The 20,498-nt window shown below is 40.4% G+C and overlaps 1 protein-coding gene across 3 annotated transcripts; it reads left to right on the top strand.

Annotated features, from left to right (window-relative positions):
• Positions 1–42: 42 nt before the first annotated feature.
• On the top strand, positions 43–19,917 carry PRR14L (proline rich 14 like). 3 transcript variants are annotated; one of them, XM_032128461.1, is made up of 9 exons: positions 44–129; positions 1,446–1,941; positions 3,043–3,124; positions 4,359–10,689; positions 13,656–13,724; positions 14,481–14,655; positions 14,932–15,038; positions 15,991–16,062; positions 16,687–19,917. In XM_032128461.1, the coding sequence occupies exons 2-9, from the start codon at positions 1,489–1,491 to the stop codon at positions 16,961–16,963; spliced, it is 7,566 nt and encodes a 2,521-aa protein (XP_031984352.1). In that variant the 5' UTR covers positions 44–129; positions 1,446–1,488; the 3' UTR covers positions 16,964–19,917. The 3 variants fall into 3 exon arrangements, with proteins under 3 accessions (XP_031984354.1, XP_031984352.1, XP_031984353.1); XM_032128462.1 differs by lacking the exon at positions 44–129 and adding an exon at positions 186–367; XM_032128463.1 differs by lacking the exons at positions 14,481–14,655; positions 14,932–15,038; positions 15,991–16,062; positions 16,687–19,917 and having other exon boundaries at positions 43–129; positions 4,359–13,663.
• Positions 19,918–20,498: the final 581 nt, after the last annotated feature.

The raw sequence follows: 20,498 nt of genomic DNA, 5'->3' as shown, positions 1-20,498 counted from the left end.
GGCCGCAGGCGGGGCCAGAGCAACGGCTGTGGGGGCCGTGCGTGCGGCAGCCCCGGATACGGAAGTGATGCGCGCGGAGCGGGGCGGGGCGGGCGCGCAGCAGCGGGGCTGGCGGCTGCAGCCGCTCAGGTAACGGCACCAGGCGCGGCGCGGGGCGGGGTGGGGTGTGTCCTGTCCCGTCCCGGCGGGGGCCCGCTTCTTCCGCCCGCCGCCGCCGGCTGGTCGTTGGACCGGGCACCGAGTGTCCGGCGAGGGCCCTGCCCAGCCCGGGTGCGGCGGGGTGGGGGATTTGCGGGGCCGAGCCTGCGCCCTGCCGGCACCGGGGAAGACACCGGCGGTTGTATAATTACCGAGAGCGGCGGCCTCGGTAAGCTCTGCCGCAGGGCGGGTGCGGACCCTCGGGGGCGGCCGGTGCCGCCGAGAAGGAGCGGGGCTCGGGCCCGAGTCCTTCGGCGCTGCTGCGGCGCTTGGAACAAAGGGTTGCCCCCGGTTGTCCCGCGGCTGGGCTCGGGCAGCCATTGCTGGGAGGGTGGTGGTCTCCCGGGGACGAGGGACCTCGCGTGGTCCCAGGAGGCTGGCGCGAGTTTCACCTGTTTCTGTACAGGCTCCTCTTGCTTAAGGAGCAGAGATCAACGCTCGGCTGATCAGCCCCTGTTTTGGTAAACTGAGTAACTGGTGCTCCTCTAAAGGCCTGGCTTAGCCCGTTCCTGTCCGTGAGCCTTCAGGAGCGATTTGACGGCGGCGTTTTCACGTCGGGGTTTTCCCGATGCCGGCAAGAGCGGTGTCAGGTCAGCCGGAACTCCTCTCCTGTGCTCACAAAGCAGCTGCCGCGCACCGGGTGTTCGGTTCTGGGCTGAAGAGGATCCGGGGACCGCGGCTGTGTCCTGGCAGACGGCATCCTCTGTACAGCGTGTCAGGTGCTCACATGAGAGGCACAGTCTGCTGGCTGCTGCCTTAGAAAGTGTTCATTTGAGGCACAGAATGTAAAGAAAAGTTGGAGCTTTTTTCCAAGGACTGGAAACTCATGAAAATCCCAGGAAATCAAACGATGCTTTAGTTTTAGTAAAGGAGTAGGACGTCTAATACAAGCCCCAGTGATTTTCTTTAGAACGTCTTCTCAGGTTTTTCAGAAGATGTGGTTAAATCTGCAGGGAGATGTTTGAATGTGAAAATGAGGCCTGGGAATATCTATTTGTCTCTATTGTCTTCTTTCATTCATGAAGCATTTCCTTAGGTACTGAAATGTTTGTCAGCTCCTTTCTTAAAGACATATTTGGAAGTATCTTTCTTAAACATATATACTTGAATCTTGAGGAATTAAGCTTTTCCTTTTCATTTAGTCCAGGAGTTGGACTTCAGTGATCCTTGCTTGAGAGTCCCTTCCAGCTCAAGATTTTCTATGATTAATCCTATGTACATTGATTTAACATCGCTCTTATTTTTAGGATAAACTGAAAAGCTCAGGACAGCTGATCTTCAAGAGCCCTGATGCTCTCATCTGGGGTGGATTCTCTCCTTGATTCTTCTGTGTCTGCTGTAATAGAGGAGTTGTACACTGGACTGCCGGAGAGCATCTCCACGGACCTCATGGCAGTACCGGCGCCCGGCCTTGGATTAGATGCACAGTCTGATGGGCCAGTACCTGTGCTAGCACACAGGGATGGGCCATGGACTTCTGCAGTAGGAAACTTTTGCCAGAAGACAGAGGATTTGGGTGATATGCTCGAGGTGATTTCTCACAGGCCAGCAGAATCCTTTCCTGAAGAATTACTACAGGCTGGAGACCTTGAAGAGGATGAAAAAAACAGAAAAAGACACTTTAGGAAACTAGACTATTCTAGTGATGGGTACCAGAAAGAAGATGAAGACGCACAAGGTGCTGAGGACCGTCATGCTGCTGAATGTTGTCCTTTAACTCTGGGGGAAAATTGGTCAGAACAAGTAAGTGAATGCAGAAATGAATCGCTGTGTAATAATTTGAATTTAGGGTTAGAGTCACTAGGCAGTGGGTTTGGCTATGGGTTTCCTGGTCCTTTTTTGTGTTTTATAGTACAGAATCATAGAATGGTTTGGTTGGAAGAGGACCTTGAAGATCATCTTGTTCCAACCCCCATGCCCATGCCATTCTACTAGACCAGGTTGCTCAGAGCCCCATCCAGCCTGGCACTGGACATGTTCAGGGTGTGTGTGTGTGTGTCAGTATCTGGATTATCATGAGTCCAGTGAAAAATTAGACTGTAGTTCAGTAGACCAGAAGCATTTTAAAATATCAAGGTTTTCACTTTCTTAAATACTGTTGGAATGGTGTAAGGCAGATATGTAACAGAACAAGATGCACAGGTGAGTGTTTTACCTTAATTATTGCATGTTGCATAATGCTAAAATAATGTGTGTTTAAATACAGATTTTGCTATCTCTTTGATTTATCTGAAAGTTTGTGAAATTAAAATTATTAAATTCTTCATAGTTATTCAGTTTTCCAAGATGAATTTTAACATATTTCTAAATGCAGGTAGTTTGGTTGTGGAATCATGGTTTGGTGTTTTTGCTGGCAGACCTAGATCATCTGTTCCTGGGTTTGTGGTTTTGAGGTTTTGAGCTCAGACAAGGAGTAGAAGAAGACAAGTTCTAATAGAGACAGAAAATGCACACATCTTCCCAGAAGTCTAGTGGTAGTGGTGTGTGGGCTAGACTTGGAGACTGGATTACTCTTTTCATTCCAATTTTCAACAATTTGCATTTTAAGCTATGTACTTTTATTTTTTTTTAATTTTTATTTTTAAATTTTATTTTACTTTCATTTTAGCTACCACATCACAAGACTTCACTGCTGCTAAATACAGATGTTTTGGGGATACATCCTTAGTGCTTGTGTGAAGCACTTGCAATGCAAGGCTGCCTCTGGCCAAGGCTAATATGTCTGGAGATTTCTTAGTGAATTTCTTATTCTGAAGTAACTCAGCTGAGCAGATGCCAGTCCCTGTGACATGTCACACTTCAGAATATCCAACCATTTCCACTGATATTTCTGTCTTGTTTCAGGAGAACCCTCACTTAAACCAGCAAGAGACAAAGTCTTTGAGAACCTGTTGCACTGAAATTGCAGGATCTCTGAGGAACACAGGTAGTTATTTTAGCTGTACATCACTATTCAGCCCCTGCTTATCTCCCAGTTATTTATTGTTGATTTAAAATGGATAAGTGATTGTGGGATGGCTCCTTTATTTTTTTTTATGGTAGAAACTATTACTTTGTGTAGCTATAACAATATCAAAGCTTAATGCTTTACTTTCTCCTGGCAGTATATGTACTTGCCTGAAGACCTTTTCTGTAGAAGATGTGTTTTAGTTATTTGTTTCAAATACTTATTTACTCCAAAGCAGAAGAGGTTGTTAATAGCAGATGTTTTGCATTTCCTTTTGTTTCAAAGATGGAGTGTATGAGAGCAGTAATAGCATACATATAGAAAAGTATTACGCATTCATTTTTGAGCGTTCTAAAAAATAAAATTAAAAGTGCAGAATCCAAAGAAAGAGGACAGCTAAACTAATTATTAATTTCATTATGATCCTTCATAATCTTCTAGCTTCAAGTACTTTCGTCACTTTGCCTGCATGTAGTAATTATTTTCTTTCTCCCTCCCTGCTATTTTTACCTAAACTGTATTTAGCTGACAAATGCCATCTGGTCTTGGTGCTTACTAGAAAATAGGGAAAAGATCTGCAGAAGTCTGAGTAAATATGTTCCATGTAAAGTTTGGAGTATGAAGATATTCTACAGTAACTGTAATTTTTTTCATTAGCACCTTCTTTGTGATTTTACAGAAAAAGTTTATAAATAATCCTAATTGCTTGGGCAGATGAGATATGTCTTGTTTTCCTATGGATGAGTTTGTGACAGACATGTCTTAAAGGAAGAAGAAATGGAAATGGCCACTCAATGTACAGCCATATTTCTAGGCTGGAGCAGATCAAGTCCCAAACTATGCTGAGTTTTGATATTACAAATAATTATTATTATGTTGGCCATGGCTTCCTATGTGTTAAGTTACAGGACCTGCATTCACCTAGCTTGATATTAGAGGAATCTGAAATATACGGGACTTGGAATGCCTGCTGCTCATGGGACTGTCTGTATTGAAAAGGACTGTTTGTTGCCTTAGCTTTGTGGTGAAGTAGTTTGTTTTTCCCTCTAAAGATTTGTAGTAAAATTGTTAGCATCAGTTCTCACTTCTAAGAACGTTTTGGTAACCAGTGCTGGAAGGAGTGTTGTGTACACCACCAAAAGGTACTTAGTAAGCTGAATGCCTTCTAAATTTAGCATATGGTTCTGATTTGCTTTATTTTTTCCTTACGCAGAAGAAAACCAAACAAATGTTCAGGTGACAGCTGAAACTCTGATAAAGCTCACTGAAGAAGTGCAAGGTATGAAGGCTGATGGGACTAGGATATTTAGTAAAGCAGGATACAGGAATGACAGAGTGAGTAAAGGTCTTCCACCTGAGAGCAATCAATGCCCAGATGTACACACAGTCATGGCCAGAGCTGGGGCTTCAGAAACCAGCATCTTAGATTTTTTAGAGCCTTTAAAAGTCACAGACATTGGAGCAGCTGTAGGTCATCCACAAGAAACAAGTGACTATAGTGGGTCAAAATCCCATACTGCCGTGCCATTGAGAACAGGGGGGAATGGTGTATCTCTTCTGGAGATTAGAGAAGAAAAGTTACCCAGACGAAATCCTCTTAATGAATTCAGTACGTCATTTGCTAATTTCCAGACTTGTCAGCAGGATGAAGAAAACAAAGCTTATGACTTCTTTAAGGGTCCTGTACCTAAACAAAATGAACCTCATGGGTTGTTCTCAGTAGAAAGCTGTGGAACACCCTCCGCACAAAGTTCTGAAGTGTTATGTCCAGTTCTGAAAAGCACCTGTTATCTGGACTTTGGAAATATGCCACTAGAAAGCAGTTCTGCAGTTCATGGAATTATCAATGAAAACCCCCAGAAGTACCTTCCCCAAGACATCGAACATCACGCTCTTTATGATCATGGAACTGGGTTTGTAGAAAACCAAACCTCCACATCTGTACCAGTAGAGCAGATCTCAGTAGTAAGGAACGAAGGATTATCTAGTGCAAAAAATGATCCTAGGGAATTAAGTGCCACTATAGGAAAATCATACTGCTCTGAATCTGAAGAGGCTGCTAAAGTCTGGAGAAAAATTGTTGTGGGAGATAACACTGAAATTTGTAGCTGGCCTGAAGCTCAAGAGGTTGCTAATTCTGAGCACTTTCATTCTTCAGTTTTTAGTTCTATTGCTTCATCTCCTGAGGAGTTCTCAAAAGAAAAATTGAAAATATTCTCATCAGAAGGTGATAAGTTGAAAAAGGACCAGTGGCAATTCTCTGTCAGTGACCCGTGCAAGGATGATACACAAGAAAATCGTTTGTGGGTGGAAACAAGTAACGTTGCTTGCCATGAAACTGGGCAGAGAGACACATGTTTTTGTAGTACCGCCAGTAAAATTCCTCCTCTCAGTAACCACAGCTGTCTTGATCTTAGTACCAAGCTAGAAAAAGACTCACCCAAGGCACAACTGCTTGAAAAGGAATCTGAGAGCAATACAACATCAGAAGAGTTGTCTGGTGGTTCAGTTGGAGCTGCAGAAGCTGATAGTAGTGACAGCTTATCCACTGGGAACAAAACAGATTTGTTTTATACGCTAAATAAAACTCTACCTCCCGTTTTACAAAAATCAAGAGAAGCTCATTATAATGAGTGTCTTCCTTGTATTACTAATGAAGTTTCATGCAGGGACAAGGCTTGGGATAATCTATCTGGAAAAGAATCACTTGGTGCTTCTGGAACAACAGCAGAACAAGTTGCTGACGTTTTGCTTCATAAAGACAAATTCAAGTGTTCAGTAAGTTCCAGGACTTTTGATAACCCTAATACGGCAAGCAGAGTATCCCAAATGAACATAAAATCTTCTGCAGGAAATACGGACAGAATGGTCACTGGTTTAGAAAATGAACATTGTCACACATGGAATTTTAATAATCAGAGTATAAAAAACCAGTGTACAGCTGCCAATGCTTCCTGTATTTTATCAGGGAGTACACATGTGGATGAAGTTTTCCTGAACAGTCATTCTTTTGGTGTTGAAGTTGATAAGATTGAAGAAAATTATAATTTGGAAGGAGAGTCTTCATCAGGATATAACAGTAAAGAGGCAATCATCTTTCCAGATGCACACGCCCCTTTGGCATGTGGATCTCTTCTTTGTGAAAATGAGCGGGGCAACAGAGGTATAGCTCTTCATGGGATAAATGACATTCCCACAGGAAAAACCATGTTTTGCTTAGCATATACTGCAGAGAAGTCTACTGCTACCTTGGCAAGAGATGAGATTTCAAATAAGAATATGGAAGTTGTGGAACAATTTGATCTTTGTAAAGTAACAGGCAGTGAAATTGTTTGTGACAGAGATGAGGCAAAAGAACAGATTGGCACATGTGCTTCCCAGACAGATGCATTTGATAAAACAAGAACTGTGGATTCCCCAAACGCCCCTGAAGGCAATTGGAAAAATAAGACTAGTGAACTATTAGTCAGATATTTGAACAAAAACACCTGTGCTCATAATTTTGGATGTTACAACTCTCTGTTAGGCCCATGGAAGAGAGAACTCGACACATGTGAGCAGGAAGAAATGCCATTGCTCACATCTGATCTCTCTGGGTGTAGCGCTTCAACCTGTGATCCATGCCCAACACTTGACAACGTGAACAGTCCACATGCTGGCCAAACAGAAAGGACTCTTTGTCCAATGGGATATCAGTTTCATCCATGTCAGAGTGAATTTGATGGCCAAGTGCTGGGCAGTGAGCGACATTTAGAAAGTTTAACCAACCAACCAAACACTGGCTTACAAACCATGGGTGGTTCTGTGGAAAGAAACGAAACTGGTCATAATCACAGTGAAGAGATTCTGCTAAAAACGGGTGGTGACCTGCCTCTGTTAGACCATATATATGCAAGAGAAGCCAGGTTTGAAGGAGCTCTACAAGAGAGTGTAATGGGTTTGGACTGTTTAATTGGTGTGAAAAATGAAGATTCTTCAGGATTCCTGGGCTCCATCAGTGGTCTAACTGGAGAGAAGACGATCAGACTACAAGAACATGAGAACAGATGTGAAAGAAACAATAAAGGAACTCTTGAAGAAAACTTTTCTGATGACAAACCATATTGCTCACAGCATGCTTGTTTTATCAAATGTGCAAAAGAGAAAACAGAGCTGGTGTTTGCAGGAAACAAAACACAGCAATCTTTGCCAAAGATGAAGTGGTTGGTGGAAAACCAGGAAAATACAATTAGTGCCCAATTTTTGCCCATTTCATCAATTCATGAGAGTCTTTCGTACAAGCCAGAAAATAGGAATGTGCTTTCAGATACGGAAAACAGAGAAAGTCTGAGTATAAATCCTACCGTAAATAACTCTTGCCCACAGTTAACTTTTGAGCCTGGTAAAGAAACTGATGGTCAAAGGGGCATTAGTCCATGTCATTTTGGAAAGTTTGACATCCAAGAATCTTCTCTTGAGACTCAGGTGGATTCAGAAACTGTGTCAGCTCTGCACTCTCACATCTCTCTGCCTGAGAAAGAAAAGCTGTGTATGTCACCTGAGAGTGTCCAAAGAGATAATTGTGATTCATATTCAGCTGAAGCTTTTAGCCAAGATACTTCAGTGACAAAAATTCTTTCTGTAACAATTTCCGTTAAGAAAAAATCCAGCAATTTTGAGGTTCCATCTTCAGGGAATGAATCGGCAGCTGGCTCTCTGAATGGTGCCAAAAGCTCAAGAGTTTGTGCCCACAGCAAAGAAAGTCTGAAAGGTGAGGGGCTTCGCACGCCACCTGTGAAAGACATGGACGTGAGCTCACCAAAAAGTCCTTCCGGTGAAGAGAAGTTTAAGAACACAGATAAGCCAGAAAATACAAATGTGCTTTCAGATACAGAAAACAGAGAAAGTCTGAGTATAAATCCTATCTTAAATAACTCTTGCCCACAGTTAACTTTTGAGCCTGGTAAAGAAACTGATGGTCAAAGGGGTATTCGTGCATCCCATTCTGAAAAGTTTGACATCCCAGAAACTTTTAATAAGACTCAGGTGGATTCAGAAACAATGCCAGCTCTGCACTCTCACATCTCTCTGCCTGAGAAAGAAAAACTGTGTATGTCACCTGAGAATACACAAAGAGATATTTCATCTTCTGACAAAAAATTTAGCAAAGATACTTCAATGACAAAAATTCTTTCTGTAACAATTTCCGTTAAGAGAAAATCCAGCAATTTTGAGGTTCCATCTTCAGGGAGTGAATCGGCAGCTGGCTCTCTGAATGGTGCCAAAAGCTCAAGAGTTTGTGCCCACAGCAAAGAAAGTCTGAAAGGTGAGAGGCTTTGCACACCACCTGTGAAAGACCTGGACATGAGCTTGCCAAAAAGTCCTTCCGGTGAAGAGAAGTTTAAGAATCCCTGTGTAGAAGAGAAGATAGGAAAAGAGGTAGCCCCTAGAAGAAGGTTGCCCAAAGATTGTCCATGGGCCTTGTGGGAAGATTATAAAGAGTCAGGTAGCAAAATAGTCCCCCTCAGGACTGAGAATTATGGAAAGGTTTTGGAAGAAATCCCAAGATCCAAACTGAATAATCTTTCAAAAGAAAGAAAAAAAAATACAAACCTCCCAAACCTAGCAGGTACCAGTGTACTTTCAGAAACTGTGCGTGATTGTCAGGCTGAAGCTGTATCTGACACAGAGGCTGCCCCAGAACTGCAGGATGATACAATGCCCACATTTTCTCCACCTCTGAGCACGCTATCAGACAGTTGCAAAGAACTGTCCCCAAACTGTGTGGTTTGCAGTGAAGCGTGTGTGCCTTACAAATTAAATGCACCAAGCAAAGATAATGTAAGGGAAGTAACAGAAGGCCAGGACGAAGTACCAACTCATGCAGTTTGCAAGGAAATTGAGGCTCTAGGTTCAGAGAGACTTGATCAAATAGAGAAATGCCAAGTACTTAAACAAAAGAAGTATGGAAAGATGGAAGTACATCAGTTGGACGAGGCACAACAAGAACAGAAGTTAGAACATCAGGAGAAAGCAAAAATCATACTGCAACCAAGTATGTTGCACAGTTCTGAACTCTTAGGCAGCTCTTCAGCTGAGTTGATGACATCTACAAATACAAAGTTTGGAGGCTCTTCAGAGGAGATTTTTGCTGTCAGAGGCAGTGAAAGTAAACTATGTAGCACTTTACAAGAAGTTAAAAGGCCAAAGATTACCACAGATTTTATTAGTTCACAGTTTTTGAAGACTCAGGATTCAGAAATGGAAAATCTGAACCTTAATTTAGGGTATGATGGGATCCCTGGTGCCTTTGGAACTACAAATAAACAAAGAGGAACTACAAATAAACTAAGAGGACCTCTTCCATTAAAAATACAACCTGGAAGGACATGCAAAAAAGTTCCCACATTATATCAGCTAAAAACTGTAAGAAAAATCAAAAAAATTAGAAGTTCGCCTTTCTCTGAGATTCCCCTGGAAATATTCCCTAAACAAGAAAACACACTTCTGGAATCTTTGTACTTTCCATGTAAGCCACCAACAGTGGAAAAGGAAACAGCCATGAGATTTGCGCATATGCCAAGGCAGAGGGCCAAGACATGCAGTTTGTTGAACAGCTTGAAATTTAGAAAACGTACCAAAGAACCAGCATTGTTGAGCAAGTTGTCTGTAATGGCCAGCAAGCTCCTGGCCCCTGCCAAAAGCAGCCGTAACTTAGAACCTCTGCCATATTCTTCTGAAATTCTTCCAGTGGGTGACAGGTACAGCCAATGTAGATCTAAAAATCTCTTGGAAGCCTTTTCTTGCATTGACAGGAACATACACTCACGCTGGGCTGACAGCTGGCGCACCAAGATGTTCAGCTTTCAGCCTTTGGCACTTTATCCTGTAGAAACTACCAAAATAGTTTCTTCAGACTTAAGCCACAAGCCTCCAACCTCTTTCTTGGACACCTCAGTTTTCCCAATTTCTTTTCACATAAAATTGGACTCCAGTCCTGTGACAGACCTCAGACGGATTACATCCCAGCACTCTGTACATCACAGACCAGTTTTCAGAGAAAGGCCAGCACCAGCTTCAAAGTGGACTTTGTCTTTTCTCCTGTCTCAGAGCTGTTCAGATTCAGCAGCTTTCAAGGAAGATTCCAGTGTGAATAATGAGCTTCATTCCTCTCACTCCACAACAACCCCAAGGACTGTTGCTGTTCATCCTGACCCTGGAAGAAACGCTGTAGTTGGAAGAGGAGGAGGTTGTTCTATGCTTGGCCTTCACACAGTGTTAGCACTTTCTTCCCCTGGATGTTACAGGATTTGGACAAGAAAAAGAAACTTAACCAGTCATATTCCTACCATCCAGAGACTATTTATATCCCAGTTCACACAGGGTTTGAAAAGGGACAGGTATCCAAGGTGTGTATCCGATGACCTCGTCTCCTCATTGCCATACGCATTGGGCAGGGTATTATCCATATGGAGTCAGCATGGTCCTTCTGCCCATCCTTCCGAAATCACTCCTCTCCATTCCAATCACTGCAAGTGGCAGCCAAGTGTGGGCATCGAGAACAGGTAAAACCAATCATCTTATTTCTGAGATTAAATATGTACAGGGTATATACTTGCTCCTTTTTGGGAGGGAGAGGGTAATTGCAGCTTGCATTGGAGGGTCAGTTTCCCCTGTTCCAGATCTACACATTCTGCTCCAGGAATGACTCAACGTGGAAGATCCTTTCTTACAGAGCACTCTGTTAGCTGAATTTAAATATATTTGCCTTCACTTCTTTAATACTGTCCTGTTTTGGCAGAATGGCTAACCCTATTTTCTTCTCCCTTGCAAAATATACACACCATGCATCAGAGTATATAATGCAAAAGGTGAGCTACTTCATTAGGTCTATTCAGAGTGACTGCAGAGGAACTGGATTTCTGAGGTAGGAAAGTTTTTTTCAGAGGTCTGAGCCATAAATACCCCTTGGAACCACTGTAAAATGCTCGATATCAGGTTAGGAAGAATTGTAAAGGGTGGGGGGGTGTCATTCAGTTACATTTTAAGTTGTATTCCATGACCATTCTATGCTAATTGAAACTTCTTTATGCATGCTATTGCTTTTCATATGTGATGTTGGCACAAGCAAACATAGCTCCAGTTAACATTGGTAATGAATTTTTCTTTGTGTGTCAATCTTGTTATGAGTGGGAAGATCACTGAAATCTACTCTGCATATTTAATTTTACTTTGCTATGAGCATTTAAGATCATTTTACTAATAAAAAGAATGAAAGAAGTTCCTAGCTCTGTTACAGGATTTTTGCATGCCCTTGAGCAAAGATTTTGCCCTTTATCCCTCCGTAACATAGGGCAGTTCAGTCCCTGATTTCATCACCTTGTGATTCCTGGACAGAGAGCTCATGAGCACTACAGCAAAGTTTATTTGATTGTTTTGATTAATGTGGCAGTCTGTAGAGAACTGTTTCATTTAGCCTTATGTCACAGACAGACATAAGTGTAACCAAAAATCTTGCCAGATAACTAATGCTGCACTTTGCTTTATATAAATGGATAACATACCTAAAAGTTTATCACTTGTTAGTATAAATTCTAATGTCTGCCAAAGGTGTGAGTGAGCTTATGAAAGCACTGCTCCATTCTGGAGTTGTCTGCACTAAAAGAATTAAGTTGAATAATGGCATAGAGACAACTTGCAGCATATTCTGTGGGACTTGCTTCCATTTTCATTCCATACTCTGGAGTGATCATAGCAGTAAAGTACAGTTTGAGCACTAAACTTAAAAGTAATACATCGTTCAAAACAAACATCTTTTTAAAACTTAATTGTGTGTATGAGGTGAATTTAGTGTTTTGTGGTGCTGAGGCATGCTATCCATAAACTGGGAGATCAGAGCTTTTGGGTTTTCCCACATCCTTAAGTCTGCAGGCTCCTCAGCAGCTTGGGACAGCATATCCACTTAGCTAATGTGTAAGAGGATTTCATTCCTGATGTAAAGGGTAATTGGAAAACTGCATGCTTTGCTATGAGTGATCTTTTCCCCAAAGGTTTTCAAACCTTTTCACTTCAAGTGAAAAATAACCCAGAGTTAAAATACTCTAAAACTCAGTTTGTTTTTTTTCTCTAAAATACGTTACAACTATGTGTATGAGGCAGATATAAATCTGTCCCAGTCAGATGTTTGTTATGTAAATATAAGAGCTATGTTTGGTGCAGTATAAAAGCATTTTCAGCTCCCATTATGACAGAAATCTTTGCCTGTTTTAAGATAATTAAAAATCAGAAAAATCAAAAAGTTCCCTGCAGGCCATTTTCATCTGGAAAAGATTTGTTCTCTTTAAATTATTTCATTTGCAATTAATGTTTCTAATAACCAGGAGAACAAGGAACTAAAGTAGTTGCCGTATCTAAAAACAAGCTTCTGTCATTTCCACTGCCAAAAACAAAAGCATTCTTTCAGTGAAGTCTTTTTTCTAATTAGTGCTTATTTGAATTAAAAATTTCTGAAGTGATTTTCTTCTGTCCTTGTAATTTTGTATTATTATTGCATAAGACAATAAGCTCTGTCTCTAGCACAGAGGGCTCTGCTTCACTATTGATACAGGTTCCAGTAACACTGGAATAGTGAGTGGAATGTTGAAACAAAATGTTACAGTTCTGACATAAGTGATAAACACCAGAAATGGGTGTTTCTGACCTCCTTATGTATAGTTGGACTTCCCTGTGCTTCCAGCATGGCTGGTTTTCATTTCCTTTGTAGAATTCCGGTCTGGCTGTAACATCTTTGCTTTAGAACATTGAAGTGCATTTCGTTGTTGGTTTGAGACAACAGCAAATACAAGATTTACTGTTGAATATAATAAAAGCTGTCCCAAGTGATTTCCTGCTGTTGATATGGGCACAAAAGTAAAGCTTAATATCAAAGGACTTAGAGCTGCTGTGCTGACTTTTATGCCATAGAATTAGGGTAATTACCAACCCTTATGGAAGGGCCTTTGGTTATTCCAGTCGATTAAGAGTATTCCTGGCTGTGGGAGTTAGAGACAACAGGGAGTTAATTTCATGGAAGTACTTCCTTTCTCCTGTTACTGTTGCCATAATGCACTTTTTTTCTTTAGTAACAAAATCCTTCAAGGTTTTTAGTTACTTTAATTTTAAAAACTGGGGGTTTTGAATAAGGAATATAGATTTTCATAGAAAGAATTACAATTTTCAGACTTTAATAATTATGTAGAAATAATTACAACTTTCAATATTGCTGTCTCGCTCTCTTTCTGTACCTTTATTTCCTTTCTCATTACTACCATTTTTAAATGAAAGGAGGACAGTTTCTCTAACAATGAAATTTAGTGGCCTAAATGGCAGATGTGGCTTTCTTTTGTATCATTTTAGTCTTCCATTCTCATTCTTGATATGAGCATCTTGTCTTACAGTCCAGTTTATACTAGTAATTTTTTCCCTCATCTTTTTATAGTGTAGACCTAATTTCTCTCTTTTGTTTTGTTTTTGCATTCCTCTTTTGACCCAGCTATGCAATGTTACCACACTTACCTGTACAGAGTATGGGAGCACTACAGACTGCAGGCCATGTGATACGGTGAGTCTCTGGGATGTTGAGATTTATTCTGAGTAGTGGGTTCATAAGCTTTCTCAGAAAGCCATTGCTTATGTTATTTTGGCTTTCAGCTTTTGGCAGTTTACTCCCAGAACAGCTTTCTGATTAAGAAGTGGGTGAGGTAAGCTGACTGGGTGGTGTAATGGAGAAGAGTGGAGGAGCAATTACGCAAAGACCACACAGATCATTGCACGGAACAGTTCTGTTACTTTCAACCATGTTGTGCCACTTCTACAGTTTCACATAGTCATTTCATAAGAAGTTCGATTCTTTACTTGGATATAAGTCCTTTCTGCCTGAGCAACTGGACAATAGGTGCAGAAACTTCCTTCTATTTTTTTCAAGTGTAGGGATGGCAGGTATCAAAGCTATATTTTATCTGTAAACAAAAAGTATGATTAATAGTTGTGTCCAAGAAATTTGCTGGCAGAAAAGGAAGATTAATCCCTTTCTATCAGTAGTTGATAAATAGAGCTGTATACTGTTTAGCTGTATGAAAAGGAAAAGAGTGCGTTAAAATGACACGTTCAAATACTCTGGCAGTTCAGTTAGTGTCAGTATCAATGTGGGCTGCAGCGGTTTTTGGCTGTCTGTGTGTTCACTTGGGCAATTTCTGTGAACTGTGTTGGCTTTTTGTGCCCATATTGCCATTTAGGAACATCTCCTGAGAGCATGGAATGCTGTTGCATTATCAGTTGGGTATTAATCTATACATGTTCCCTTCTTCCTCTGTTACAGTCTGGAAACTTCATTCCCTCTTCCGTTACCAAAGCCTCATGCACTTCCAGAGTCATTGCCATCTCCCCCCAGGCTTTTAGCATCTGACCTCCAGATCCAGATCCATGCCCTTGATGAAGCAGATGCTTCTGTTCCAGCCTGTCTGAGATCCCAAGATGACACAGAACTGAAAAAAGTGAGTTCATTTTATATTTTAGATCTCTCAGAAGCTGAAGCTGCTGCTGCTGGATATTATCCAGTAACTGTTAAAGATGAGGAGAGAATACAGGCTGCAGGTCCTAATCTGTGCTGCTGCTTGTTTTGATTCAAGCAGAAAGAAGGTGGCAAACCAGAGAGGAATGTTTATTCTATAGATAATGTATATTCAGAATAAAAGGGAATTCTGTTGACTAGTGTGGTTTTAATTTCCTTCATTTTAACTTTTCGTTTCCTTCTTTCTTTCTTTCTTAAGACTGAGCCAGAAAAGAGGCCAAAGAAAGTCTCACAGATCCGAATCAGGAAAACTGTTCCTAAGCCAGATCCTAACCTTACTCCAATGGGACTACCCAAACCAAAAAGGTGAGCAGTATCTCTGAAATGGACTCATAGCATATGAGTATAATCATTTCAATAAATGCTTCTCTTACCACCACTATTTTATACAGCCCCAGCTGAGTGACATCTGATGTTTACTTCCTTTATAAGAAATTATTGACACAGCTATATTCAACTGGATCAAAACTGCTGACTGGAGTTTAGGCAAAATGTGAACAAGGAAGCTGCAATGGAATCATTTTTCTAAAGAAGAAAGGAGTTTTTATTGATTTACATAAAGTGAAAATCAGTCAACCTGCAGTGCACAGTGAGATGAAGTGATCTATTAAGAAGTTCTGTTGATGCAAATTATGGTGGAGTTCTTCACAGTTCTTTCTTTGTTTGGGGTATATGATCTTAAGGAAGCATTAATTCAGTGAAAGTGTGGGGAATCACAGTGCCAGATGTTGATAAAGTCTTCCAGTCAGTCATCTAGTGTGACTTCTAGTCATACTGGTCATATTAGTCATACCTCATCTAGTGTGACTTCTGTCTTTAACACAAGTACCACCTTTGACAAAGGAATGCATTTCTTCAGAGATCAGCTTGGTAACTGTCAATAACTAAAATCAGTCTCAAGAGATGAAGTATTAATCTGTTAAACTGTAAGACTTTTTCTTAGCTTTCACAAAAAAGTGAAGGGGATTTCCCCTTCTTTTGAGCATCATTATTTCAAAGCATCATAGAATGCTAGAAGGAATATTGACCTCTGCAAAAAGGGCAAGTCTTGATGCCGACCTTATAAAAACACTGTATGAAATTATGTACTTAATGAGCTCATTTTTCATTCCTCCTTGTCACCAATTAGTTAAAGCGTAATTAGTTAGCATTTAGGCATAGAACGCAAACAGTACTCGTTTCTCATAAATCTGCTTGCTGTGAAGAGAGGTTGTTTTGAAATTCTTCATTCTTGATTGATTTGTTGTTACTTTTTCAGGCTTAAGAAGAAAGAATTTAGTTTAGAAGAAATTTACACAAACAAGAACTATAAGTCTCCTCCTCCTGCCAGGTTGGTTCTGCTTCCTAATAAGAAAACTTAAGATAAATGTAAATTAATTAGGGGGGGACAGAGAGGAGATGAAAGGTGTATGAAAGGTAAGAGGGAGATATATTCTAGTTTAAACTGCTAGAGAAAGTTAATTTGAAAATAGTATCTTTTACTATTTGGATGGGAAAAAGTAAAATAGAATATGACCTAAGAATTTGCAGCTGGTTAAGTATGGATTTGTATATTTTTTCATCTGTTCATTCATTCCAGTCTCCATCAAAGCACAGTACTTATTTTTCAAAATTCAAAGGGAATTACATGTTCCTTAAAATACTAACAATAACTGCCTCTCATCAAATGTTCAAACCTATTTATTCTGTAAGATCAAGAATCTGTAATTGTGCTTTTGAACTGAAATACAAAGAGGTTCTACCCAAATGTCTGTGCAGCAATAACAACTCAGCTGGCAGTAACGTGCATTATAGGAGGTGTAAGCTGTAGATAACATTACAAGAGGTGTGGAGGGGCTGTAAAAATGTAAAAATTAGAAGTGTGTTTACTTGGGTTATGAAATCCCTCAGTCTCCCTGTCAGTGTAAGGTAGCTGCTGCTAAAGTATTCATGAGTTCTGTTCTTGCTTTACCAGGAGCTTGGAAACAATCTTTGAGGAGCCCAAGGAGAAAAATGGACACTTGATCTCTGTCAGCCAGCAAAAGAGAAAGCGGATTCTAGAGTTTCAGGACTTTACTCTTCCCCGGAAAAGGAAGACACGAGGCAAAATCAAAGCAGTGGGTAGCTTCACCCGAGCAAAAAGAGCTGCACTGCAGAGTGCAGAGTTAGATGTTCTTCTGAGTCAGAAGCTAATGGACCTTGAAGCCTTTTTTGCAGAGGAGGTTGAGCAGGAGCAGGCCTCCAGCATCTGAGGGAGCCACTTAGCTGGAAATGGTCCCGTCAGTTTCTTCAGTATTTTCCTCTTGGGAGAAATCTACTGACTTCTTCATACATTACTCTACCACTCTGTTCTAACATCTGATAATCAGTTTTTGGCTGTGACCCTCTCTAAGGTGCTATTTTATTTTATTTTTTTAAATGCTGTTGGAGGGATTCTTTTAAGTCCCTGTTTGAGTGTAACACAGCCACATGAAACTTACCCTTCCTTTCTCAACCTCTGGAAATTACTGCTTATATTTAATTAATTATGTTTAAATACCTTTGGGAGTAGAGTAGGAGTGGAAAGGAGGAAGTAGTGCACCTTCAGTGATGCTAGAACTCTGTACTCCAGATCATTTGCACATTTGAGTCTGATGTTGTTACTGTAATGGCTGTTTTTAACAAGCTGACAAAATATACCGTGTTTGATGAAGAAAAATTCTAGCAAACACATTCTTGATATACCACTAACCTTTTGATAATTAAAAGCAGATGTCTAGGTTTGTCTTCAATTGTTTCTTCCTTGTTAACTTAAAAGGTTCCTTCTAAGTTTCTTTGCCCTTCCTGGCTCTAGGCAGCAGAAGTCCCACATAACTAGACTTCAAATAACTTGCACTTTGTATATGTTTCTTTTAACATGATTCAACTCAAAAAAGGTAATGTTTTAAGGAAAAATGGTGCCCAGTACTATTTTTTCCCAAATAGCAGATTTTTTTACTTACTTGGCTGATGCCAACCTCTTCTCTAGAGGAAAAGATAATTGGTCCATGAGGATGTTAAGCTGCAGGATACATAAGGAGAGATTTTTATTTAACTGAGCTGAGCTGCTGCATGCCAAGAACACCAGCAAAATCTTTGAGACTTGTTCTAAAGTTACTTTAATTCCATTTATACTCACTTGATTTTAATGTCAAAAAGAAAGGGTTTCTTACCATTTTAGATTTACAATTCCTGTAGCTCATAATTAGATATTCACTGTACAGCACTGTTGTACATAATAGCCAGTGTTGTACAAAGAGCCTCTGAGTATGTGGACATTATTTTCGTTATGTAAGGCCATATGTAATTATCTGATGCAGCACTGGGCAATTTCTCAGCTCTACCTTTGGAAGGAAGAGAGCTCCCTTCTGGCATAACTTCTGTTAAACTTAACTTGAAGCATAATTCCAATGCTAGCTGCAGTTCAGGTAATTTCTGTCCCTTAGTGCCTAGAGAAGTTATTCAGGCAAAGCTGTTGTTGCTGGGATGCTCAAATTTAATCAGTCTGTTCTTTCTTTCAGTTGTCACTTGAACTTGCACTTTCTTATTTACCTACCCATATAATAGAGTTTCTATTTACCTTCAAATTGAACAAATATCTAGTGGGTGGGTATTCTTTATAAAGTCCCAGTAAATGCAGGACTGCAAATACCATCAATATCTTCTGTTGCTCTACCACTTCTGTAACTGACCAAACAGAAAACTAAAAGTTAACAAGCAATCTGTTGAATTTCAGAGCTTTGAAAGTAGAGAAATGGAAGAAGATTCTTACATTGTGTGCCTGAGTCTTGAAAGAAATCTAATCTGGGGGTTTTTTGCTCCCAGCTTATGTGCTGGGATTTGTAAAAATTTACATTCTTGTTTTGAAGGCTAATTATCTTTAATCAGGAAGACTGAAGAAAAGAGGAGTGCACACTTACAGGAGTAGTAGTGTTTGGAGTTTGAGGGTGAAATAACAAGGCAAACTTTGAACATATTGACACAGTATTTTTCTGGTCAACCTGTTGGGCTGTTGCAGAACATTCTAATTGATCCTCTTTATTTTTGTAAAAAGAAATCCCTAAAAAACAAAGGTCAGCAGCCTCCTAAAAAGTGTTCGAAAGTTTCCCTATACTGGCTTATTAGCCCAATTATTGACTAGCTGGAAGCGGTAGCAAGAGTGAGAGATATATTTTTATGAATTTATGCTATAGAATGGGATTATTACAGAGCATTCATTCACCTTCTCTTAATATGGGAGGCTTCCAGTGCTGTGACACAATTAAGGTGTAACCTTACTGGGGCTTTCAAGGAAATAAAGATTGGGGCAGGAGGGAAGAGACTTGGGCCCAGGAAAAGTTCAGACCTCTAATGTGCTTCAAAACATGGAATGTGTTGAGTCTTTTCCTTTGGGTTATGTTGGGGTTCGTTTGTTTTGTTTAGGGTGGGTTTGGTTTTTTTTTCCTTCCCTGCTCTCTTGTTTCTGATTGCATTGAAATAACATTTCTTGACTTTTTTTTCTACAAGCTACAGCAGAGAGAGCAGAGCAAAGAAAATACTCAATTCCCTTTGGTTTACAGTCATTGGAGGAGGTACAAAATGATGTTGCAGTTGTCTAGCTTCTCCCAGACCTCGGTTTGTGGAAACCCAAATACACAGCATTATTCTCTTTTGGTTTAGTGTTTGTATGATGATGTAAGCTAGTGGAGACCAAGCATCTCTTCCCCGCTCTGGCATACAGGTGTCAGTCCTGCTTGTGCACTTTTTTGTTTTTTCCTTTCTCACCTCTGTTCCTGTTTACAGCACTCATAGAACAGCCATGTTCCTTGTGGCTACTGCTTGTACACTGGGAGTGATGACTGTGCAAAAGCTGGGCATTTGCCATTCTGAGCTGCTTCTGTCACAAATAATTGAAAGAAAAATGTGTAGAGGATTAATCTTTTGGGGTCTTACATACATCCCTAGCAGGATATGTACACTTGCATTTTCATTAAGGGAACCCACTCCAGTGAAGATGTTTTTGTATCACCATGGAAAGACATGGTACATCACAGACTGATGACTAGAACAGCTTGAGAAGGATTGCAAAGCTTTTGCCATGTCCTGTCTCTTAGTAGTAAGTTATGCAGAGCCAGGCAGCTCTATGCTAAATTTGCTGATTGTCAGAGATAAAAAGATCACTTCCAAAAAAAAAAAAAAAAAAAAAGAAGAAAACAATCGTTACTTTCATCATGCTATGACTGGAGCAGCTAAGGCTCCTTAATGTATGGTACAGCATTTGCCTGGCTGGCTTCTGTCTGCATACATTTGAGTTCTGGTGCTTGCTGGATATGATTTCCTGCAAGCAGTTCTCATTCATTGTATTTTATTTCAGGTGGGCCTTTGGTATATTATGTTCCAGGTGCTTTTCTAGAATATGGATGGTAATTGTGGATTAAAAGTCTGTATGATGCTATCAAATTAACAAATAGCTCAATGAGAATTTGTACACTTGTGCCATTAGCCTCCATCATGCTCTTGGCATTCTATTTCTGTTCAATATTGTGTGAATCTAAAATTTTACTGTTTCTTTTGTGTGTGTTTTTAATTTATGGAAATAAATTTTTCTGAGAACCTTTCAGTTTTTTAAGGCTTTTAGGCTGGTGTAGGTAAATATGCATGATAGTATGTCTTACATGCAGAGGGGAAAGGTCAAATCTCCGAAGAGATCAGCACTGCTAAGTAACAGGGTATGCTGTTACTGAGGCACAGAGCAGCAGTTCTGGTGTTCCTTCATCCCAGCCTGGGAGA

This window comes from Corvus moneduloides, chromosome 18 (genome assembly GCF_009650955.1).
Source record: "Corvus moneduloides isolate bCorMon1 chromosome 18, bCorMon1.pri, whole genome shotgun sequence".
Classification (NCBI taxonomy): Eukaryota; Metazoa; Chordata; class Aves; order Passeriformes; family Corvidae; genus Corvus; species Corvus moneduloides.
The sequence above is the reverse complement of the archived record's forward strand: the minus strand, read 5'-3'. Positions and strand labels throughout refer to the sequence as shown.